This window comes from Schistocerca americana, chromosome 2 (assembly GCF_021461395.2).
Source record: "Schistocerca americana isolate TAMUIC-IGC-003095 chromosome 2, iqSchAmer2.1, whole genome shotgun sequence".
In the NCBI taxonomy this organism is placed as follows: domain Eukaryota; kingdom Metazoa; phylum Arthropoda; class Insecta; order Orthoptera; family Acrididae; genus Schistocerca; species Schistocerca americana.
In genome coordinates, this window is record NC_060120.1 from 881,033 (window position 1) to 907,426 (window position 26,394).

Consider the following 26,394-nt stretch of genomic DNA (forward strand, 5'->3'; position numbering starts at 1 on the left):
TCAGTAATCGTTTATCAAAGCTGTGTTGTATGATACTAACATATCTACCGACGTCATATCGAATTTACCAAATCGCGTTCGAAATATTCTATAATTACCGTTGACTTCCATCGTCGCATTGTCTCCGTTGTATGTTCATCGACAACTAACCGTCTTCAACAATAGTTACTACGACATTCTGCACGACAATGCATGTGGGCGGATGAATATTAGCATCCTTCCTCTGACAGACAACAGATAACTATTCATGTCTGGGGTTGGTGATAACAGAATGGCAGATCAAACACCTTTCAGCCCTCTATTTCCCAAACTGTTATTTCATTTGGCTATCAGTTTCGACGATTTACGACGCCAGCTTCTGACCCCTTGATAGACGTGTAGGAAGATTCCAACCTCGGTTCCGGTCAAAATAGGGGCCAGACTAGTATCTGTAGATTTCTGCTTGACACAGTGTTCACGTCAACCATCATCACGTTGGATGATGGTTAGAGTGATCGCTGTATCAAGCAGAATCTACAGGTATCAATGTGGCCCTATTTTGACAGGAACCGATGCTGTAATCTTCCCACACGTCGATAAAGGGGGCAGAAGCTGGCGTAGTAAATCCTCGAAACTGATAGCCAAATAAAATAACAGTTTGGGAATTAGGTGTTGCATTTGACATTCTGTGCTGCACAGCCGAGTCCTGCACCCATGGACATACAGAGACTTGGTGATAATAGTCGCTCCTTCTTATCCCACTGACATTTATCCCAAAACTAGTGTAGCCGGCCGCGGTGGCCGAGCGGTTCTATGCGCTTCAGTCCGGAACCGCGCGACAGCTACGGTCGCAGGTTCGAATCCTGCCTCGGGCATGTAATGTGTGTGATGTGCTTAGATTAGTTAGGTTTAAGTAGTTCTAAGTTCTAGGGAACTGATGAGCTCAGATGATAAGTCCCATAGTACTTTTTCTTTGGAAACATAATTCCGTTATTGCAACAAAAAAAAAAAAAAAAAAAAATAGATTCGAATGGCTCTGAGCACTATGGGACTTAACTGCTGAGGTCATCAGTCCCCTAGAACTTAGAACTACTTAAACCTAACTAACCTAAGGACATCACACACACCCATGCCCGAGGCAGGATTCGAACCTGCGACCGTAGCGGTCGCTCGGTTCCAGACTGTAGCGCCGAGAACCGCTCGGCCACTCCTCTGTTATTACATACGGTTGTTTACGCCCTGAAGTAATATAAAAAAAAGCGTATAGGTTCACTTTCTGGAGGGACGTCAAAGTGTCACTCATTACACTAGAAGCATGCTTAATCACTCGTACATCAAATTCTATCCGTTAAGAAAAACACTAAATAGCCTCGTTAAATTCTATAAAGTCTAGCTGAGATCTTGAATCACGTCATACATATAATCTACTTAAATTGGTAGTATGGTATACAAGATAAACAGAGCAAGTGAACAAAAGTAACAGAATAACATTATGGAGGCTACAGACAAAAGCACAGTTAAAATGACACACTTGCACTTAAAACAGTAGCATAGCTCTTTGTGACGTAGTAACCGTTTTGCTCTGACATGTATGATTTCACAGGCACAGTGCGTTTTACAAGTGCGTGTAACGTCGTGTGGTGAGGAGCGGCTGGTGCGCTGGCTCAGACCCTCAGACCCTGCTTCGAATCCCGAGCCAGGCGCCGCCTCTGACGGTGAGCGTGGCGCTGTCCGGCTGGAGTCTGAGCGGCACCGGCGTCTTGTCGACCACCTGGAGGCTGAACCTGGACAGCAGGTGGACGAGCACCACCTTGGACTCCATCAGCGCGAACCTCTGGGCTGCAAAGGCGTAAGTCAGCAGTGAACTACACGGAGACTCTATAGGTGAGCAAAAAGAGGGCAGTGGTAGGAAACCAGTTTCGATGGAAAAGGTGAAACAGTAACACCATGAAGGAAGTAACGCAATGTGACAACAGCAAGGCCGCGAAAGATAGTACAACGTCTTTCACAGTCCTGGTTCGCTACTCGAGTCCAGCGGTGCTGGGGCAATGTCGACAGATCGACGACGTCTGCTGGGAAAAAAATGTTCAAATGTGTTTAAATTCCTAATGGACCAAACTGCTTAGGTCATCGGTCCCTAGACTTGCACACTACTAAAACTAACTTACACTAAGGACAACACAAACACCCATGCCCGACGGAGGACTCGAACCTCCAGCGGGAGGGGCCCCGCAGTCCGTGACATGGCGCCTCAAACAACGCGGCTACTCCGCGCGGCCCCGTCTGCTGGACTGTTGCCATTGTGTTGCACTGTGGTTGTCAGAAACCACCTGGACATTGTCGTTGGCTCGTGGAGTGGGAAAATGCAGTGTATTCGGGACTCCTCCAAGCAGTCGAGGAGGGACCTCAGCCTGTGATTCACCGACTTCGATGAGCTTTTAAATGCTAGTCAGATGTCACTCGAATAAAGTAACTGTGAAACCGTCTAGGTCACTACGCTCCCGCTTATGAAACAATAGAACTCAGAGACCATGACGCAGAATCCGATCTTAACCAGGTGGAACCGTTAGAACACACGAAAATATGGAAATTTTATTTATACGTTTCAGCCTTGCAACCAAGTTATTCGTGACAAATCGTGGAATTAGTGATTAGATCTGTTGCAGAGATGCTCGAGGAAGAAAACCCCTACTAACACGAGCAGTGGCTACGTGAAATTAAAAAAAATGAAAAGTAATAAAAGGCCTGCATTCAGATCAGAGTCAAGGGTTTCGAGTCGCACTTCTGGCAACATATTTCCTCTTTTTCCAAAGGAATGGAGGCTGTCGCAAAAGTTATGAGGCGTGTTTTTTTAAGTAAGTACCGTTTTGAAATTAAAAAAGACGTGCTAAGATATCTCAATAATTTTATTTTTACATGAAAGCCTGTACCTTAATCTACGCACTGACGCCATTACAGTCTCATTCTTTCTTGTTTACGTTGTGTATTGAGTGTTTAAGATGCCTCCGATAATCGTGAGTCCCGCCGACTGTGAAGTACTGGCTGTTATAAGATTCCTTAGTGCTAAAGGCCTAAAAGCGATCGATATTCATCGTGAGAGCTTTGCAGTTTGCGGAGAAAACATTAAGAGTGATGGAATGGTAAGAAGGTGGGTGAGAGCATTTAAAGATGGCTGCACAAATGTGCATGATGAACAACGGAGTGGGCGTCCTTCGGTCGTTAATGAATGTTTGGTGCAGAAAGTGGACAATAAGGTGAGAGAAAACAGACCCTTTACGATTTCCTCCTTGCGGGATGACTTTCCTAATGTTTCTCGTAGTGTTTTGTATGGCACTGTGACCGACCACTTGAATTACGGAAAATTGTGCGCACGTTGGGTATCGAAAATGTTGACGGATGTGCTCAAAACCAAACGTTTAGACAGTTCACTGAATTTTCGTGAGCGGTACCACAACCACGGTGATGATTTCTTAAGCCAAATTGCTTCGGGCGATGAAACATTGGTGGCCTACGTCACACCAGAATCAAAGCAACTTAAGCAAGGGCATCGTTTTGCTGCAAGACAATACCCGTCCGCATGTGGCGAATCAGACCGAAGATCTCATCACATCTTTTCGATGGGAAACTCTAGATCATCCTCCGTACAGCCCCGATCTTGCGCCCAGTGACTGCCATCTGTACCTGCACTTGAAGAAACACCTGGGCGGTCTGCGCCTTCAAGGCGATGACGAAGTCAAAACAGTGGTGATGCAGTGGTTAACAAGTCAGGCGGCAGACTTCTATGAGGAGGATATTCAGAAACAGGTACAACGTTATGACAAGTGCCTCAATATTGACGGACATAATGTAGAAAAGTAGATTAAGGTACAGGCCTTCATGTAAAAATAAAATTATTGTGATATCTTCCGGCTGGGGTGGATGAAATTAAGTCGGAACTCATCAAATACAGTGGAATGTCAGGTCTTAAATGGCTACACAGGATAATTGAAATGGCCTGGGAGTTGGGACAGGTTCCATCAGACTGGACAAAAGCAGTAATCACACCAATCTTTAAACACGGAAACAGAAAAGATTGTAACAACTACAGAGGTATCTCTTTAATCAGCGTTGTGGGTAAAATCTTCTCAGGTATTGTTGAAACGAAAGTGCGAGTATTAGTTGAGGACCAATTGGATGAAAATCAGTGTGGGTTTAGGCCCCTTAGAGGTTGTCAAGACCAGATCTTTAGGTTACGCCAAATAATGGAGAAGTGTTATGAGTGGAACAGGGAATTGTATATATGCTTTATAGATCTAGAAAAGGCATATGACCGGGTTCCTAGGAGGAAGTTATTGTCTGTTCTACAAGATTATGGAATAGGAGGGAAACTTTTGCAAGCAATTAAAGGTCTTTACATGGATAGTCAGGCAGCAGTTAGAGTTGACGGTAAATTGAGTTCATGGTTCAGAGTAGTTTCAGGGGTAAGACAAGGCTGCAATCTGTCTCCACTGTTGTTCATATTATTTATGGATCATATGTTGAAAACAATAGACTGGCTGGGTGAGATTAAGATATGTGAACACAAAATAAGCAGTCTTGCATATGCGGATGACTTAGTTGTGATGGCAGATTCGAATGAAAGTTTGCAAAGTAATATTTCAGAGCTAGATCAGAAATGTAAGGACTATGGTATGAAGATTAGCATCTCCAAAACGAAAGTAATGTCAGTGGGAAAGAAATATAAACAGATTGAGTGCCAAATAGGAAGAACAAAGTTAGAACAGGTGGACGGTTTCAAGTGCTTAGGATGCATATTCTCACAGGATGGCAACATAGTGAAAGAACTGGAAGCGAGGTGTAGCAAAGCTAATGCAGTGAGCGCTCAGCTACGATCTACTCTCTTCTGCAAGAAGGAAGTCAGTACCAAGACTAAGTTATCTGTGCACCGTTCAATCTTTCGACCAACATTGTTGTATGGGAGCGAAAGCTGGGTGGATTCAGGTTACCTTATCAACAAGGTTGAGGTTACGGATACGAAAGTATCTAGGATGGCTGCAGGTACTAGTAGATGGGAACAATGGCAGGAGGGTGTCCACAATGAGGAAATCAAAGAAAAACTGGGAATGAACTCTATAGATGTAGCAGTCAGGGCTAACAGGCTTTGATGGTGGGGTCATGTTACACGCATGGGAGAAGCAAGGTTACCCAAGAGACTCATGGATTCAGGAGTAGAGGGTAGGAGGAGTCGGGGCAGACCGAGGAGAAGGTACCTGGATTCGGTTAAGAATGATTTTGAAGTAATAGGTTTAACATCAGAAGAGGTACCAATGTTAGCACTGAATAGGGGATCATGGAGGAACTGTATAAGGGGGGCTATGCTCCAGACTGAACGCTGAAAGGCATAATCAGTCTTAAATGATGATGATGATGATCTTAGCACGTCTTTTTTTATTTTAAAACGGTACTTACTTAAAAAACTCGCCTCGTATATACTGTTCTCACAAATAAAATAAATTTATCGTGAAAGAGGAAAAAAAATATGATCAGTTTATGTGCCTACCATCTGCGATGACAAGTGTTTAATCGACGGGGCAGGCTTTATTTTTTGTACTTATTTTTTCTCACGACGTACAATGTTCTCTTTCAGAGAATGTGAAAATGAAAAAATGTCCCACAGTATTACGCACTTAGTGCTGGAATCTTTTTCTCTCCCTTTCTGTTGACCGAACGAGGTGGTGCCGTGGTTAGCACACTGGACTCTCATTCGGTAGGACGACGGTTCAAACATGCGTCGCTTCATCCAGATTAGGTTTTCCCTGATTTCTCTAAATCGCTGCAGGGAGGTGCCAGGATGGTACTTTTGAAACTGAACGGCAGACTTCTTTCCCCATCCTTCCCTAATCCGATGGGACCGAAAACTTGGCTGTTTGGTCCCCTCCCCGAAATCAACCAAACAACTAGTCTTTCTGTTTCTTGAAGGCTCACTTATTTTCACCTCATCGTGGTAAGATAAGTATCGTGTAATTAGGAGAAGCAGAGAAATCCTTTGCAAATGCACATTGCGTACGCTTGCTTCCAGCCGAGTACGCTACGGGGGCATGCTCTGTTATCGTTTTATAAAGGCGTTTCTCTTGGATATTAATTTCACCACGTTCATGACCAATACAGATAAAACTTCCTTAGTTTCGAGCTATCGAACGATATTATCTTGAGCCGGCCGGTGTGACCGTGCGGTTCTAAGTGCTTCAGTTTGGAACCGCACGACCGCTACGGTCGCAGGTTCGAATCCTGCCTCGGGCATGGATGTGTGTAATGTCCTTAGGTTAGTTAGGTTTAAGTAGTTCTAAGTTCTAGGGGACTGATGACCTGAGTAGTTAAGTCCCATAGTGCTCAGAGCCATTTGAACCATTTTGATACCATCTTGTCTGAAATGCATTCTTCATCGTAGCATTTGATATCGGTCAGTTCGGGAACGAACATCGTAGTGACGTAAACCTTCCATAGGCGGTCCTTTCGAGGAGTCCCCGACCATTGCCAGTAAGCCAAAGGTCGTCGAAATTGGTAGATCGCACGATCCAGCCTCCCCTTTGGAACTGCAGTGACGGTCCTGTTCATACTGCACGCTCACTACAGTTGTTTGCAAGTAAGAAGGCATTATCTGCAGAGAGGAACGGTCAGTGCTGAGCCGAGTCACCTCTGCCCTTCCTGACCCACACCTCATACTCCAGCTGGTGCGTACCCTGAGAACTGGTCATACACGGGGGTAAGCAACACGAAGTCCACCGTTTCTGTTTGTGACCACTCTACAAAAAATTATATATTAAGAAGCCGTCACTCGATAACGTAACAAAATAGAAAGGATTTGAGCAATTCAGAAAGGATCTGCGAAATTTCAGGGGAACATGTACACAACACACCTGATGGGAATGAAAAATGTAGTGTGTTCTGTAGCATAGTTATAGGGCACTATGAAAACTGTTTTCCTTAGAAATTAACTGGTGAAACACGATTAAACGCGACTAAAGCCTCGATTACAAAAGGGGTGTGAATATTATGCCTAAAGGAAAGAAGACTCTACTTGGGATCAAGGAACACATATGACATCAAGATAAAATCTCGTTACAAAGCGTACTTTAAAATTCTAAGCAAAGTCATCAAATGATCAAAATGTATGTGCTCCTCGCACTTTCAAGACAAAAATAAACTACTACTGCCACAACAAAGTAAAAGATGAGACAGGAGACACAAATCAACAAAATGAATACATTTCTTTAAAGGTACGTAACGAATCGATCATAAATAACCCTAGGGTTATAGAAACATTCAATAACTTTTTTCTGTCACTAGCAGATAATTTAGTTTTGAACCCTTCTTTAGGAGACAGCCCATAGTTCCTAAGAAAGACCTTCCAAAACAAACTTGAAAAAATTCAGCTTCTCTAAAAGAAGATTTCAGTGTTATCAGCTGCCTTAAAAATAAATGTTCAATCGGAAATAAAGACATCAGTAGCAAAACAATGAAATGGAGTTAAGCTGTGCTTCAGCAGTTACTTGCGTAATCAATCTTTCCACAACCATATTTCCTAGAGACGTTTAAAAATGCTGTTTTCAATGTATTTCACAGAAAACGAGACAAATAGTACAGAATTACCGACTCATCTCATTACTACCACTATTTTCAAAAACTTTCGAGAATATAACGTACAATAAACATAATAGTACATAAACTTAGTACAAGAAAACATGCTCAATACCGAACAGTACTGACAAGTGAACACGCTATATTTACACTGACAGATGAATGAACCGTGGCGGTTATCGATAACTTCTAGCTAGCCTCTCACCAAGTGGCGCGTATTACTATTGTGCGGTTATCTCTGCCCCAGATAGGCTCCGAAAGCGGCCGCTAGAGGGGCGTTGAGAAAGTCCTTGCGACAGCGCAGTGTAGGCAGTCTACGTGTAGACTTCGCGCAGTGTGGAGCTGGGACACGCGGTGCGGATCGGCAAGACGTCTTTTCCTGATCGTCGCTCACTCTTTTTTGCCAGGACTGGGTCGAAGGCAAAAGATTTGTTTCTCCCATGTCGTGCGTGTCTGGTTGTTGGGCTCTGGGCACCGATTTACAGCTCTGCAAGCTGTTGGCGCAGGTGTTCGTGTTTATACTCATTGAGTGGTCACGCATGCCTTTGTTATTTGACACTGTGTGATTCTAGGACAAACTGAACAGATTCTGCCTACTCTGTGTGTCTTTGAGGTGACTTGTGTTAGTATGTTGGGCAGCGTTCTCTCTAAAATTGTTAATGTTGTTATGGCGATTTTTAATGTGCCCAGCTACCACGCATAATTATGTCAGGGACCTATGAATTATGTAGTTTTTAAAATTTCGCGTTTGTTTTGAAATTGTTTTATCTGAGAGAACAAATTGTTTCTGTATTTTAATATTTGTTTTCACTGTGTTTTAGGAGCTGGTGTGCTCCCTGGTATTACTACTGTCCAGCCCTTTAAGTTTTGTGTGTTATGACACCAAGCGAATGGTAAGACCTTAGAGAGTTCTTTTTTATACTCCTTCCTGGAAGAATTTACGGCTCCATTTGAGTAGTTCTCTTTTACATCTTATACGTTTAGCGATGCTTATTTACTAGGGCGTATGACCTTATTGGAAAGGTTCTATAAGTGGAATCGTGGTTGAACAGTAATTTTCATTTGTACACTACTGGCCATTACAACTGCTACACCACGCAGATGACGTGCTACAGACGCGAAAATTAACCGGCAGGAAGAAGATGCTGTGATATGCAAATGATTAGTTTTTCAGAGCATTCACACAAGGTTGGCGCCGTTGGCGACACCTACAACGTGCTGACATGAGGAAAGTTTCCAACCGATTTCTCATACACAAACAGCAGTTGACCGGCGTTGCCCGTTGAAACGTTGTTGTGATGCCTCGTGTAAGGAGGAGAAATGCGTACCATCACGTTTCCGACATTGATAAAGGTCATATTGTAGTCTATCGCGATTGCGGTTTACCGTATCGCGACATTGCTGCTCGCGTTGGTCGAGATCCAGTGACTGTTAGCACAATATGGAAACGGTGGGTTCAGGAGGGTAATACGGAACGCCGTGCTGGATCCCAACGGCCTCGTATCACTAGCAGTCGAGATGACAGGCATCTTATCCCCATGGCTGTAACGAATCGTGCAGCCACGTCTCGATCCCTGAGTCAACAGACAGGGACGTTTGCAACACAAAAAGAAATATTGGAATACGTGAGGCAATACTGACCCTACGGCTTATCTTAGAAGCTAGATTAAGGAAAGGCAAACCTGCGTTTCTAGCATTTGTAGACTTAGAGAAAGCTTTTGACAATGTTGACTAGAATACTCTTTCAAATTCTGAAGGTGGCAGGGGTAAAATATAGGGAGCGAAAGGCTATTTACAATTTGTATAGAAACCAAATGGCAGTTATAAGAGTAGAGGAGCTTGAAAGGGAAACAGTGGTTGGGAAGGGAGTGAGGCAGGGTTGTAGCCTCTCCCCGATGTTATTCAATCTGTATATTGAGCAAGCAATAAAGGAAACAAAAGTAAAATTCGGAGTAGGTATTAAAATCCATGGAGAAGAAATAAAAACTTTGAGGTTCGCCGATGACATTGTAATTCTGTCAGAGACAGCAAAGGACTTGGAAGAGCAGTTGAACAGAATGGACAGTGTCTTGAAAGGAGGATATAAGATGAACATCAACAAAAGCAAAACGAGGATCATGGAATGTAGTCGAATTAAGTCGGGTGATGCTGAGGGAATTAGATTAGGAAATAATACACTTAAAGTAGTAAAGGAATTTTGCTATTTGGGGAGCAAAATAACTGATGATGGTCGAAGTAGAGAGGATATAAAATGTAGATTGGCAATGGGAAGGAAAGCGTTTCTGAAGAAGAGAAATTTGTTAACATCGAGTATTGGTTTAAGTGCTAGGAAGTCGTTTCTGAAAGTATTTGTGTGGAGTGTAGCCATGTATGGAAGTGAAACATGGACGCTAAATAGTTAAGACAAGAAGAGAATAGAAGCTTTCGGAATGTGGTGCTACAGAAGAATGCTGAAGATTAGATGGGTAGATCACATAACTAATGAGGAGGTGTTGAATAGGATTGGGGAGAAGAGAAGTTTGTGGCACAAATTGACTAGAAGAAGGGATCGGTTGGTAGGACATGTTCTGAGGCATAAAGGGATCACCAATTTAGTATTTGAGGGCAGCGTGGAGGGTAAAAATCGTAGAGGGAGACCAAGAGATGAATACACCAAGCAGATTCAGAGGGATGTAGGTTGCAGCAGGCACTGGGAGATGAAGAAGATTGCACAGGATAGAGTAGCATGGAGAGCTGAATCAAACCAGTCTCGGGACTGAAGACCACAACAACAACAACAACAACAACTACCTGCACGAACAGTTCGACGGCGTTTGCAGGTGCATGGACTATCAGCTCGGAGACCATTGCTGCGGTCACCCTTGACGCTGCATCACAGACAGGATCGCCTACGATGGTGTACTCAACGACGAACCTGGGAGCACGAATGGGAAAACGTTATTTTTTCGGATGAGTCCAGGTTCTGCTTACAGCATCGTGATGGTCGCATCCGTGTTTGACGACATCGAAGTGAACAGACATTGGAAGCGTGTATTCGTCATCGCCACACTGGCGTATCACCCGGGGTGATGGTATGGGGTGCCATTGATTACACGTCTAGGTCAGCTCTTGTTCGCAATGACGGCATTTTGAACAGTGGGCGCTACATTTCAGATGTGTTACGACCCGTGGCTCTACCCTTCATTCTATCCCTGCGAAACTCTAGATTTCAGCAGGATAATTCACGACCGCATGTTGCAGGTCCTGTGCGGGCCTTTCTGGATACAGAAAATGTTCGACTGCTGACCTGGCCAGCACATTCTCCAGATCTCTCACCAATTGAAAACGTCTGATCAGTGGTGGCCGAGCAACTGGCTCGTCACAATGCGCCAGTCACTATTCTTGATGAACTGTGCTATCGAGTTGAAGCTGCATGGGCAGCTGTACCTGTACACGCCTTCCAAGCTCTGTTTGACTCAATGCTCAGGCGTATCAAGGCCGTTATTATGGGCAGAGGTGGTTGTTCTGGGTAATAATTTTTGAGGGTCTATGCACCCAAATTGCGTGAAAATGTAATCACATGTCAGTTCTACTGTAATATATTTGTCCAATGAATACCCGTTTATCATCTGCATTTCTTCTTGGTGTAGCAATATATTGGCCAGTAGTGTAGTATGATTCTGTGAGACATTTGTGTTCTTTGTTTGTTGACAGTACTAACTAAGTTCTGAGGAGAGCATTCCATGTGTGCGGCTTCTTGGTGCTTGGACCTGGGATGCCTGCAGCCGCGTGGACGGCTCTCGAGCACTTCCCAGCCTGGCTTGCTACTTGTTCGCGGTCGCGTCCCGTGACTGTGTGCGCTGAAGTTGAGTACCTTATGTTTATCTGACTTGCACCGTAAATGAAATTTTGCTTTCTGCCAAAAGTCCATTCTCTGAGTAACTGGCTTCGCAGAGGGAATTTTCACTTTAAGTTAATTGTTGTGTTTAACACATATTGTAGCCTTATTTTAAATTTTGTTTTAAATTATTTGCTGTAAACGCTTTGGATAAGGCGTAAAGGCGATCTGTTACGTCTTGTTAACTAGTTAATATCTGTCTTTTGGAGGACTGCCTAACGTCTTCGTTTTGAGATCGCTTGCAAAAATTTATCTAGAGCTCGGTTTTAATTGTTTGCTGGTTTATTTAATTTTCTTTTAATTTAAACGTTTCATAGGTCAATGTTGTTAGTCTTATTCTACCTGCATTTTGTTAAAAGACATCAAAAGGGCAATTGTATTATTCACCATTTTTAACGCTTTCAAGTGTGTAAATTTAACAAGGCAAATTAACTTTTGATTTCCTTACCTGTTTTTTTTAAAGAGGACCTGTTGTTAATTTGAAAAATACACTAGTATCCAAACTTAAATTAACAAACCGATTTTTGCCCGTCCTGTCGTCAACAGAAGTCCGTACGACGGTGTTCTGCACGGCAGACGGCATTCCGGTCACCGAACAACCACGCCATCGATGACGACAGGGCATCTGTCAGAGGGGACACAGTTTGCCAGCTAGTCCCACATCCACTGTCGCTGTGTGCACAGTCATAGACGGTGCAGTACGGCACAGAGGTGACGCCTACAACACTCCCTGCGGTGGAGGGCCGTAGGAAGAATGGGAGCAGTACAGTCGAAGACTGGTGTGGCCCGATGGTTTAATGTGAGTCGTTTTGTTGCTTCTCCTATTGGCGACAGTTTATAGAGGCTGAACTGTATCCCGAAGACCAGGGTGGGGCGGACCATATGTGACATACGAAAGAGAGGACCATTATTTGGTCGTAAGGGCAGGACGGTACCGCCTCAGCACTACACAGCACCTGGCATCTGACCTCGAGGCATCCACAGGACGTGTTGTGTCGAGACAGATGGTGTGCAGAAGGCTTCTAGAGAGTGGCCTGTGTTGTCGGAGACCTGCCGTATATGTACCTCTGACGCTTCTTCAGAGAAGGGAACCTACAGAGTGGAGTCGTCGACATGCTACTTGCACGGTCAAACAGTGAGCCAATGTTCTTTTCACAGATGAGTCCCGATTTGGTCTGGAGAGTGATTCTCGACGGATTCACATCTGGAGGGAAAGTTGAACAGGATTTCCGAACCCAAACACTCTGGAAAGAGTCTGATATCGAGGAGTATCCCTAATGGTGTGGGCAGGGACCACTCGACTACTCAAATACCTCTTCATGAAATTGCCTGGGTGAATCGAGAAGGTTTAACTGCTGATACCAATTTCAATCTGAACCTGCCTGGGATGCACTAGGGAGACGGGTTGCATCACGTTAGCATTCACCAACCACCGTCCAAGATTTGCGAGCAGCGCTGCAGGAAGAATGGGAGTTATTGCCTCAACATGGGACTGGTGATATTGTTCACATGTCCCATCGTTGTCAGGCCTGTATTGCTGCAAAAAGTGAGCCCATTAGCCAGTTGTCAGAATGTGTGCGCAAAGTTGGAAACATGAAGAACATTTTAGTCTACCGTTATGTACGTTGCAGTTGTTCACGTTTTGTATTCTTTAAATTTTTTCTACTTGACTATCATCTGTTTGTACTGCTTTGTGGCAAATAAAAGCAACGTTGCAAAATGTTCGTTCGTTGCTTTTATTTTGGACAACAGTGTTAATGTCTGTTGCCAAAAGGATTAATGATGATAGTTAACGGTGTCTAGTCCTTCCATGTCATTTACATGATCCTGGGATTTCCTGATCACTGATACACTATAATCAGTAAATCGGGAATGATTACCGTTGGGAGTATTTTATGACTTGACTAAGGCTTTTGTTAGTGTGATCCATGATACGCTTAGGTAAAAGTTAAGATATTCGGTTTATAGGATATTAGGCACAGCAGATTCATGGTTTTTATCTTATCAAAATGACATAATGCAAAGTGTTTCGGCTCCGTGTCAATCACGTAGCAATACTCACTCAGAATTTGAAAGAATGGTGTAAAACAAGATTCGTTTGTGGATCCTCTTATTTCTGATAAACCGAAATAATCTTACACATTTTTGACATCTTTTTCCACATCAAAGAAATAAAAATGCAATATTTAGCATGTTTGTTTTATGCCATCCATAAAGAACACTCATCATAAGAAAACTAATACGAAAACCTATGCCAAATGTAGCATGCTCACCCCAAAGCACACACGACTGACAGACACATTTAAATGCCGCTACTGGCTGGAGAATCATACGATATATTCCTACTGCACATCGACCCACCACCCGCCTTCTTACGTGCACACCATATGTGACTGCAAACTATCTCCTCCCTCGTGCAACTCTACACAGCTGCTATCAGCAGTACGACAGCCACTTGACGAGAACGACCAGCAAGACTTCTTTCGAAGAACGAGTTGTACCACTTCCTCAGTGCCCTCCACATTCGACTGACACGCCGCCTTTTGAACATATTTGGATCAAGACTGTAGGGTAAATCAAGATTGTAGGGCCACTTGCTCTCCGTGGTCCTCCAGTCAACACTGCTGATTCTTCACTGACGTACTTAACAGCCATGTGGAGAAGGATATCCAGATGGAAGAATACAGCAATCAGTGGCGAATGATCTGAATTTATTGCAGATCGATTACGACTATAGAAAAGCCATAATCGGTGCTAGAGGTAACAGAAACAAATAAGATACAAGATTTTACAAGATAGTGTAATGCAGTAAAAATACTAAGGGGAAAAGTGTGTGCCACTCATCACTCAGTATGGTCACATCAAACTTGTGCTCAAGCACGTATATCTTTCAGATTCGAATGCTTAGTCACGTGTATAAGCATACTGAGAAAAAGAAGCAGCACATTTTACAGAATATGAATTTATAATTGAAGTTGTTGTTCACAGACTATTGTAGCACCAATGGTATTGCCAAATTGACCAAGAGCACCATCTACGTGGGTAAATAGTCAAGCTAAATAATATTTTTGTAAAAACATCAAGATAGGTGAGTGGCATACATATAGACATAACATAAGTGTTAATAACAGAAGCTACCAAATAATTTATAAAAATTAAATGAACAATCTAAATACAAATATAAACATAACTATGTCAACACATTCTAAAACCAGTTAAAAAAGTGTAGGAAGTGTCATCTGTGGATGGCGAGAGCATACATTTGCATACAAAAACATAAAATTTAGAAAACCATGGACGCAATGTTGTACAAATACAATGAAATACAATGAAATTTAATAAAACGACAGTTTTGTGTAAAACATAAAACGTGGTCATTTACAGAGGACTCAAGAAAACGTTTATAAGTTAGCCTGAACTTACAAAAACTAAGAGATGACACTGGCAAACAAGCAGCATCAAAAATGACAAACTCTCAAATAACATTTTTACAAAGCTAAATGTAAGACTTTCCAATAAGCACTTAAAAGCGTAAATGTTTCCTACCCCATCTTGACATAAATTTAAAAAGGAATACATGATAATCTAGAGCCTATAAGAAATGCATTCAAACTAACATGTAAAGACCTGTATTATAAAGTAGGTGCAAATCTGCTCAAATATCGCACACATTATAGGCTGTGACACCTGACCCTATCTAACAGACGGTTTTTAGACAAGAGGACATTTTTAACTACCACGAGGTTAATGCCAGATATATCACATATAGTCGTCTTCTTAACTCCTCTATAGATGGTCGTGTTTCTCGCATCCATTTCCTTTTCTGTGTCACGGTTTTATGTTTTAAATAAAGTTGTTATCCCAATAATTTTCTTATGACCTATCATTTTAAAAAAATTATGCCGTTGTATGCATTGTATCCTCTCGCCATTCATAGATGGCACTATCTACATGTTTATAACCGGTTTTTCGATGTACTGAATTCGTGTTGTTGTGGTCTTCAGTCCTGAGACTGGTTTGATGCTGCTCTCCATGCTACTCTATCCTGTGCAAGCTTCTTCATCTCCCAGTACCTACTGCAATCTTCATCCCTCTACATCTGCTTAGTGTATTCATCTCTTGGTCTCCCCCTATGATTTTTACCCCCCCCCCCCCCCGCCCCCCGCTGCCCACCAATACTAAATTGGTGATCCCTTTATGCCTCAGAACATGTCCTACCGACCGATCCCTTCTTCTAGTCAAGTTGAGCCACAAACTTCTCTTCTCCCCAATCCTATTCAATACTTCCTCATTAGTTATGTGATCTACCCATCTAATCTTCAGCATTCTTTTGTAGCACCACATTTCGAAAGCTTTTATTCTCTTCTTGTCCAAACTATTTATCATCCATGTTTCACTTCCGTACATGGCTACATTCCATACAAATACTTTCAGAAACGACTTCCTGACACTTAAATCTGTACTCGATGTTAACAAATTTCTCTTCTTCAGAAACGCTTTCCTTGCCATTGCCAGTCTACATTTTATATCCTCTCTACTTCGAACACATCAGTTATTTTGCTCCCGAAATAGAAAAACTCCTTTACTACTTTAAGTGCCTCATTTCCTAATCTAATTCCCTCAGCATCACCCGAGTCAACACGACTACATTCCATTATCCTCGTTTTGCTTTTGTTGATGTTCATCATATATCCTCCTTTCAAGACACTATTCATTCCGTTCAACTGGTCTTCCAAGTCCTTTGCTGTCTCTGACTGAATTACAATGTCAGCGGCGAACCTCAACGTTTTTATTTCTTCTCCATGGACTTTAATACCTACTCCGAATTTTTCTTTTGTTCCTACACTGCTTGCTCGATATAGAGATTGAATAACATCGGGGAGAGGCTACAACCCTGTCTCACTCCCTTCCCAACCACTGCTTCCCTTTCATGTCCCTCGATTCTTATAACTGCCATCTGGTTTCTGTACAAATTGTAAATAGCCTTTCGCTCACTGTATTTCACCTCTGCCACGTTCAGAATTTGAAAGAGAGTATTCCAGTCAACATTGTCAAAAGCTTTCTATAAGTCTACAAATGCTAGAAACGTAGGTTTGCCTTTCCTTAATCTAGCTTCTAAGATAAGTCGTAGAGTCAGTATTGCTTCACGTGCTCCGATATTTCTACGGAATCCTAACTGATCTTCCGCGAGGTCGGCTTCTACTAGTTTTTCCATTCGTCTGTAAAGAATTCGCGTTAGTATTTTGCAGCCGTGACTTATTGAACACCGACCTCTGTGGCCGAGCGGTTCTAGGCGCTTCAGTCTGGAACCGCGCGACCGCTACGGTTGCAGGTTCGAATCCTGCCTCGGGCATGGATGTGTGAGATGTCCTTAGGTTAGTTAGGTTTAAGTAGTTCTAAGTTCTAGGGGACTGATGACCTCAAATATTAAGTGCCAAAGTGCTCAGAGACATTTGAACTACACTCCTGGAAATGGAAAAAAGAACACATTGACACCGGTGTGTCAGACCCACCATACTTGCTTCGGACACTGCGAGAGGGCTGTACAAGCAATGATCACACTCACGGCACAGCGGACACACCAGGAACCGCGGTGTTGGCCGTCGAATGGCGCTAGCTGCGCAGTATTTGTGCACCGCCGCCGTCAGTGTCAGCCAGTTTGCCGTGGCATACGGAGCTCCATCGCAGTCTTTAACACTGGTAGCATGCCGCGACAGCGTGGACGTGAACCGTATGTGCAGTTGACGGACTTTGAGCGAGGGCGTATAGTGGGCATGCGGGAGGTCGGGTGGACGTACCGCCGAATTGCTCAACACGTGGGGCGTGAGGTCTCCACAGTACATCGATGTTGTCGCCAGTGGTCGGCGGAAGGTGCACGTGCCCGTCGACCTGGTACCGGACCGCAGCGACGCACGGATGCACGCCAAGACCGTAGGATCCTACGCAGTGCCGTAGGGGACCGCACCGCCACTTCCCAGCAAATTAGGGACACTGTTGCTCCTGGGGTATCGGCGAGGACCATTCGCAACCGTCTCCATGAAGCTGGGCTACGGTCCCGCACACCGTTAGGCCGTCTTCCGCTCACGCCCCAACATCGTGCAGCCCGCCTCCAGTGGTGTCGCGACAGGCGTGAATGGAGGGACGAATGGAGACGTGTCGTCTTCAGCGATGAGAGTCGCTTCTGCCTTGGTGCCAATGATGGTCGTATGCGTGTTTGGCGCCCTGGCTAGCAAGATCTCCGGATCTGTCCCCCATTGAGCATGTTTGGGACTGGATGAAGCGTCGTCTCACGCGGTCTGCACGTCCAGCACGAACGCTGGTCCAACTGAGGCGCCAGGTGGAAATGGCATGGCAAGCCGTTCCACAGGACTACATCCAGCATCTCTACGATCGTCTCCATGGGAGAATAGCAGCCTGCATTGCTGCGAAAGATGGATATACTCTGTACTAGTGCCGACATTGTGCATGCTCTGTTGCCTGTGTCTATGTGCCTGTGGTTCTGTCAGTGTGATCATGTGATGTATCTGACCCCAGGAATGTGTCAATAAAGTTTCCCCTTCCTGGGACAATGAATTCACGGTGTTCTTATTTCAATTTCCAGGAGTGTATTTGTGCCATCTTCAGTAGTCCCCGCCCGGAGATCCGAATGGGGGACTATTTTACCTCCGGAATATTTTACCCAAGAGAACGCCATTATCATTTAGGCATACAGTAAAGCTGCATGCCCTCGGGAAAAATTAGGGCTGTTATTTCCCCTTGCTTTCAGCCGTTCGCAGTACCAGCACAGCAAGGCCGTTTCGGCTAGTGTTACAGGGCCAGATGAGGTAATCGTCCAGACTGTTGCCCCTGCAACTACTGAAAAGGCTGCTGCCCCTCTTCAGGAACCACACGTTTGTCTGGCCTCTCAACAGATACCCCACCGTTGTGGTTGCACCTACGGTACGGCTATCTGTATCGGTGAGGCACGCAAGCCTCCCCACCAACGGCAAGGTCATGGGGGAATTGGGGGGGGGGGGGGGGGGAATTCGTGTTAACACTGTTAATTTACTTTTCATAAAGTATTTGGTAGCTTCTAATATTAGCAATATGTGCTACATCTATGTGTACCAATTTGGAACTAATGAGATGTACCTGTCTTGATACCTTTACAAAAATAAACTTTAGCTCGACTATGTGCCCTCATAGAGAGGCCTCTTCATCGAGGTGACCAAATCTGTGGTTTTTCAATAGCCTGTAAACAATAACTTCAATTCATGCTGGTATTCTGTAAGATACTCTGCTTCTTTTTGTCAGTATGCTTATGTGTGTGACTATGTGTTAAATATGTGAGTTGTTGTGTTGAAGCACAAGTTTGACGTGACCACGTTTAGTGACGTACGGACATATTTTCGTCGCTGGTATTTTTACTGCGTTACGCTGCCCTGTGTATGCTTGTATCTTACTTCTTGTTGTTCCTCTAGCACTGAAGATGGCTATTCTACAGTCGAGATCGATCGGCAATAAATTCAGGTTATTCACGACTGACCACTGCATTCTTCCATTTGTGTATCCAATGGCCGCTGCGCATGGGAGTCCTATGGATTCCTCGCCACAGCTCTTAGAGGTTCTGACTGTAATAAGCAGAGGCCTTACACCATACTGATCTTTGAGAGAACAAATACACTTCGAGAATTCTAATCATGTCTGAATTTTCCTCTGACTAATGTGTGGTGAACCGTTCATTTCAGTCACATGTATTCTGCTGATGTTGCGTTTTCACAAACAGTACGTTTAGTATATCTGTGAAAGAATTTCTTAAATACATCGTATTAACACGAAACAATATAGTATTAGAAATACGTTCTTCAGTTTGGGTAGCTATACTTTCGAAGTTTTAAAAGATGTGAGACGTTACGACGATGCTTACCAATGCAAATGCGAGGTCCAGACCCGAAGGGGAAGTAGGTGAACGGCTTGATGAGGTGCTTCCTCTCCGGACTGAAGCGCTCCGGGTCGAAACGTTCCGGGTCTGGGAAGTAGTCGGGGTCGTAGTGGATGCCGAGCACCGGCATCCAGACGCCGTCCCCGGGTCGCAGCTCGAGGCCCGGGCAGCTCTCTGTGGCCGGCAGCCTGTAGGAGCGCACGCACGTGCGGTCCAGGGAGGCCAGCGGCGTGTACATGCGGAGCGTCTCTGTGAACACAGGCAGAAGCGGCACCAGTGAAAGTACGCGCCCGTGAGCAGCCGAACTGAAGACAGCTGGTGGGTTGGATGGAGGGTGGTTCTGGCGCCACGGCGAATCGAATGCATCTACTCTACATCAATTTTTTATAAACCACTGTGAGGCGTATGGCACGGGATACTTTCCATGGTACCATACACTGGGTTTTCTTCCAGTTACATTAACTAATGAGGAGGTATTGAATAGAATTGGGGAGAAGAGGAGTTTGTGGCACAACTTGACTAGAAGAAGGGACCGGTTGGTAGGACATGTTCTGAGGCATCAAGGGATCACAAATTTAGCATTGGAGGGCAGCGTGGAGGGTAAAAATCGCAGAGGGAGACCAAGAGATGAATACACTAAGCAGATGCAGAAGGATGTAGGTTGCAGTAGGTACTGGGAGATGAAGAAACTTGCACAGGATAGGGTAGCATGGAGAGCTGCATCAAACCAGTCTCAGGACTGAAGACCACCACAACAACACATTCGGAAATGGAGCACAAGGACAATAAAAGGGTCACTGCTCCAGTGCATGTCGTAATTAGTTTAATCTTGTACCCGAGATCCCTTGAGAACTATATGTAGGAGTCTGTAGTACTTTATTGTCCTCAGAGTGTTTCGTACCGGCATGACTCAATGAAATTTTGTCGACTTTGAAGCCGCATCAGTTTGAATAAAGTGCTCGAGTTTTTGATGGAAATTTCTGCCACCGTCTTCAGGAGTAAGACCGCTGACTGCCGAGGCTGGCACTGTTCCTCCACTTCTACAGCCACGACAGCGTCCTCTGGCACTAGTGAGAGAGAGCTGGAAAGACGCCTGCCTGGAAGCTGGTCGGGCAGGTCGCTCACCCCAGCTCCGGCACGCCACGGGGCAGGGTGACGCCAGGTGGAGCCGTGGAGCGGGAGCCTGGCGCCACGTCTGAGACTGCAGCGCCCACCTCCCTACAAGCGTCAAGCATTCTGCGTCGTGCGCGCCTCGTTTCGGCCTTCTCTGACTGGTTACAGAGGCTGCAATCGTGGCTACATAAACAGAAAACTATGCGACCCCGGAATGTGGGTATCAAAGATAGTGGCCCAACCCCTGCAGCCAATGGTTTTACTCCTGGCGTTGGCGGCGGGGATGACCATCGAAAGCTCGAGAATCTTGCTCGACTCGGAAGCCGAGAAGATTTTATTCACTTTACTGTATTCCAGTACTAGGGTAAAGGTGTTTCTGTGCCACTTTTTATCTCATTGAAAATATGTAAATTAACTACTTGATCAGTTAGTCCTCTCATGACGTTATGGATTTTCCCCAGCCGGCACAAGTTACCTTCCCCACCATCACTCCTCTGGGAAATGACCTCCCCTCCTCCCACACAGCAAAAATGGCGGGAAATTCAGATTATCGCGGTTCATTGAATTTTGGCTGTAAATTAAAATGCTAATTACATTTTATTGTAGAGGACATTATAATAATACATTAATTATTTATATAAGTTCAATTTGCATATCATCTTTGGAATACTGATGCAGCCTAATTATGACATCACAATCCAAGATACGGGTGCACAGAACAGGAGTGCACTCTGTCTGCCTCTTCCTGCTGGTGCAAAGTTCAAAAAATAGTGGCAAAACCCAGACTCTTTCCTCTGGCTGTGAAGCACGGGAGAGGTAGTTGCCACTGATCAACCACAAGACAGTAGCTTTACCCTCTTCCGTCAAAAACCGCCGGATGTAGGGAGGATATTTTCGCTATTACAAAAAAAAAAAAAAAGCACTGAGCTCTATGGGACTTAACATCTGAGGTCATCAGTCCCCTAGAACTACTTAAACCTAACTAACCTAAGGACGTCACCCACATCCATGCCCGAGGCAGGATTCGAACCTGCGACCGTAGCGGTCACGCGGTTCCAGACTGGAGCGCCTAGAACCGCTCGACCACACTGGCCGGCCTTTCGCTATTACAGCAGCACTAGAGAATTGCTCCAATCACTCTAGCAAATAGCCCTACAGAATACTGATTAGGAGTAAATCGAAGAAAGACAAAAGTAATGAGAAGTAGCAGAAATAAGAATAGCTAGAAGCTTAACATGAGGGTAGATGGTCTCGAAGTTGATGAAGTTACGGAATTCTACTACCTATGCAGCAAAATAACCAATGACGGACGGAGCAAGGAGGATATCAAAAGCAGACTAGCACTGGCAGAAAGTGCATTCCTGGTAAAGAGAAGTCTACTGGTATCAAAAATAGGCCTTAATTTGAGGAAGAAATTTCTGGGAATCTACGTTTGGAGGACAGCATTGTATGGTAGAGAAACATGGACTATGGGAAAACCACAGCAGAACAGTATCGAAGTATCTGAGTTTGGGTGCTACAGACGAATGTTGAAAATTAGGTGGACTTATAAGGTAAGGAATCAGGACGTTCGGTGCAGACTCGGAGAGGAAAGGAATATGTGGGAAACACTGATAAGGAGAAGGGACAGGGTGATAGGACATCAATTAAGACATCATGTAATGACTTCCATGGTACCGAGGGAGCTGTTAAGCAAAAACTGTTGAGGAAGACAGAGATTGGAATACATCCAGCAAATAACTGAGGACGTAGGTTCCAAGTGCTACTCTGTATATGAAGAGGTTGGCACAGGAAAGGAAATCGTGGCGGGCCGAATGAAAGCAGACGTATGGAAAAAAAAAAAAAAAAAAAAAAAAAAAAAGGGTACGTAATGAAGAACCAATGCATGACAGCCCGTTTGGTGGTGTTCACACTAAAATACGACATTCTAGACGCCTTGCTCTCAATGCAATTTTCTTTTTTTGCGAATAGTTTCAATGCCAACATTAATAAGCGTTGTGTTGAAGCACTCGGTCGCTTAAGAGCTCTCAAATGCCGTTATAAAGATGTACAAATCCATTTAAAAATGTTCGTAGTCATTGTTTCAAGTGATAGAAAAGAATATTATAATTATAGCAAAATTAAAAAAACTAGTTGGGGGATGGCATAAATTCCACCGAAAGATAGGTGAATTTGAACAAATAATGACAAAATTTCTTCTTGTTCAGTTTATCGTCTAAACCATCGTAGGCTGTCAGTTTTATTCCCTTAACATATCAAGCACATAAATTATATTACTGGTCAGTTTCGGGGTTAAGCCACTTCCAGATGTCTGCAGTACGACACCAGATCTACAACAAATAGGTAATACAAGTACAATAAACATGTAAGACACGTTAGTGAGCAACATACGTAGTCTTCCACATATGAATCTGCTTACAAGTACAACTTTTAAAATACATCGTGCAGGCAAAAATCCTAACAGGTAATTTACCAGTTCTCGTACATTCATGTAACACCACACCGTGTACTTTTCCGCACTCATACATACGCTTAACTGTCACATATTGTGGGAAGTACGCCTCAACCAAAGAGTATGGTAAGAGTTGTCATTTTGCAGAGATAAAGCTATCGCCAGAGGGAGCTGCTGCCATGTGATCACAGCGTTACGTGCAAGTCAATTCTTATTAAACTTTTTGCGTAATGGACTTTCACAAATTATTTACATTCGTTGTTACTGTATGAAAAGCAGTGTCATTCTGGCAATATTTTTCTCTAAAGTGATATCACTAGTTCGCTTTCGAAAAATAGTGCATAGAAGCGGTTTTTGAAATTTTACTAGTGACGAAAATTATTAATTTTAATATAACATTTTAGAAAAACGAACGCGTGAGACCACTGCAGAAAAAAATATTACCAGAATGTCACTTATTTTTCTACAGTAGTAACGAACGTAAATCACTTTAGTATTTAACGCAATTGTAAACAATTTTAAAAGTACTGTAAATAGTTTTAAAACTCCACAGATAGGTATGACGCATGACTATAACCCTGTGGTGACCAGAAGACCGTAGAACCCTACTAGATGGGTCAGATCACACCATCCAGACCAACCCCCGAGTGGATCGACACCTCATCCGAATAGCACTGCAGGACAGATCGGCGTCGTCCTCGGCTGTGACGCAACTGTGGAACAGTGTAACACGTCTTACACTATGAGGACTGACAATCCGTCGCAAAACCTCTCCGCCTCCCTTTGACGAATGCTAGATGGCAATGGTGCATGGAACGACGTCACTGGCAAAAGGAATGGCATCGGGTAGCGTTTCCGGACGGTTCCACATTCTGTTTGTATGACAGTGATGGCCGCATTTTGGTTCGCCGCAGACAGGGGGAGCATTTGCGCAAGACATACAGCAGCACACCAAGCCCCATGGTGACGGGTGCTATTGAGTACAGCCGCAAGTCACCGCTGGTGCGGGTCCAGGGCACTGCACTGTGACCAGTGTGGCCTACGTGAAGGACATCCTGCGACACGTAGCCACACCCTCTCTGCACAACGCCCCAGACGCCATTTTTCAGCAAGACAATGCACTACCAGACGTTGCTGCACGAACAAGTGCCTTCTTGGTGTCACAGGTTGTCAGCCTTTTGCCCTGATCTGCCAGACGACCAGACCAGTCTCAAATCGAAAATGTGTGGGGTATGGAGAGACGATGGCTGCAGTGCTGCGGCCTAATCCCAATCACCACAGATGAACTTTGGAACTAGGCGAATGCACCAAGAATGGCTAAACCACAGGACAACTTCGCGTCTTATACGTGTCCGTGCCATCACGCGTGGAACAAGTTACCAGGGCCAATGACGGGCGCTGTGTCTACTAGGCAACACGACACTTGGTGAACCAAGATGGCTGACATGATAATCATTTCTGCAGAACATACTAATGTACATGTCCTGTGAACAAGAACGTTCCATCTCTAGTCGTTCAGGGTGTTCTGTTTTTTTTCTGAACATGAGAGCATAATAAGTTTAATCAGAATTAACGACGTACGCACAACGCTGTGATCACATGACAGCAGCCTCCTTTGGTGATAACTTCGTCTCTCTAACATGATGCGTCATAGCGTACTCTTTAGTTTATGCATGTTTCCCATTTCTAACAGTTACGTGTGTGTATGAGTGCAGAATAGAATGCAGTACGTTATTAATCAAATGTGCAAGAACTATTAAGGCAGCCGTTAGTAAGGTTTTTGCCTACACAACGTGCTGTTGAAGTTGTACTTGTAAGCCCATTCGTATGGGCAACACTATATTTGCAACATTCTGACTATTGTATGCATCGTCACAGTTTTCGATTGTTTATCGAAGTGTTCTTACCCAAGCGCACGTCGTAAGTCAGTTATCGTGTTTTCGTGCGCTCGCGGACGTGTTCGCGGAAGTACCTACGCAGTGGTCCTGTTTCTCACGAACACATTCGCGGACGTGTGAGGGCGATCATGTCTGGTTTGTGTGGCGCTCAACTGCGCGGCCATCGGCACTCGTACCAAGTCCCAATTTTTACACAGCTCAATTTTTACACAATCCAATCTAGCCACTGTCACGAATGATGACGATGAAGTGATACGGACAACACAAACACCCAGTCCCCTGGCAGAGAAAATCCACAGCCCGTCCAGGAATTGAACCCGGGACACCGTGATCCAGAGGCAGCAACGCTAACCAGTAGACAACGAGCTGCGGGCATGTGTCAGAGCGACTGCAGGTTTATAGGTTCCCGATCTGATAACGACATGGCCCGCGCCCCGGACGCAGAGATGAACGCAACACTGAGTGACAATATACAAACAAAGCTTAAAGGCGAGGTCCACTCCAGACACCAAAATGAAACACCAGGAGGAGAAAGATGCAGAACAGAGACGTCAATGTCAAGAAGTACTGGAGGAAATACAGTCTATTCAACGACAAATATTTGAAGACCCCGATTCATTTCTGAAGTTTCAACCTCATCAGATACATCTGCCGCCATTGTAGTCACAAGTGGCAAAGGCACGAGGAAGACAACAGATCACCTTACAGAATCCCAAGATGATGAGGGTTTCCAACCTGTACCAAAGTAGAAGGCTACCCGACGGAAGGCAGTGCAAACCTCGAAGAAAACCACCCAGCAAAAATTGGAAATTGCCAGTAGATATGATACTTTGACTGAAGATCCAACGCAGGAGTCCGCAACTGCCGAAGCACCGCGCCTACTGATGGCTGCGAAGCTGCTAAAAGTCCCGCCCATTGTAATTTTTAATTGCTAAAATATCGTTAAAGTATGCAGAGAACTAAAAGCACGAATTAGTGGAAGCTTAAGAGCAGCTTATACAGGAGATGGAATGAAATTTTACGTCGATACATATGAAAACTATCAGAAGGTGTCTTCTCTTTTCCGGGAACAAAAATTACCGTTCCATAAGTATCAAGATATCAAGATCAGGGGCCTAAAGCTGGTAGTTAAGGGTCTACCACCGTCAGTCACAGAAAAAGAAGTTCCACAATAGCATGGTTTCACTATTAATGATGTGCACCAGTTCAAACGCAAGAAGCCGGGTAAACTCCGCCCACTAGCCGTACATGCTGTGACACTACCGCATGGAGAAAGGTCTTATACCTTTTACTTAGTACGGTATGTACTTTCGACATAAGTGCCAGTGAAAGATTATCGATCACGAAATGAACCTTCGCAGTGTAAACGCTGCCAACCCTGGACTGAAAGCGCCAGTTACTGCTGGTTACCTGCAAGGTGTGTTAAATGTGGAGATATGCATTGAGTTTCAACCCACAGCTAACATCGTCAAACCGGTGATACCCGACAAGGCAAGGTCGGGAGCTCAACTACCGCCACCACCAACCCACCGAAACA

At 44.4% G+C, this 26,394-nt stretch overlaps 1 protein-coding gene across 1 annotated transcript in view; it reads right to left on the minus strand.

Moving 5' to 3' along the window:
• Positions 1–1,069: 1,069 nt before the first annotated feature.
• LOC124594881 (cytochrome P450 9e2-like) overlaps positions 1,070–26,394 on the minus strand; it is a 95,768-nt gene continuing 70,443 nt past the window's right edge. The window contains exons 7-8 of the mRNA XM_047133353.1: positions 19,380–19,643; positions 1,070–1,818 (exon numbers count right to left, since the gene is read on the minus strand). Coding sequence (XP_046989309.1) covers positions 1,652–1,818; positions 19,380–19,643 — 431 coding nt within the window. The 3' untranslated portion in view covers positions 1,070–1,651. The remainder of the gene's footprint in view (positions 1,819–19,379; positions 19,644–26,394) is intronic.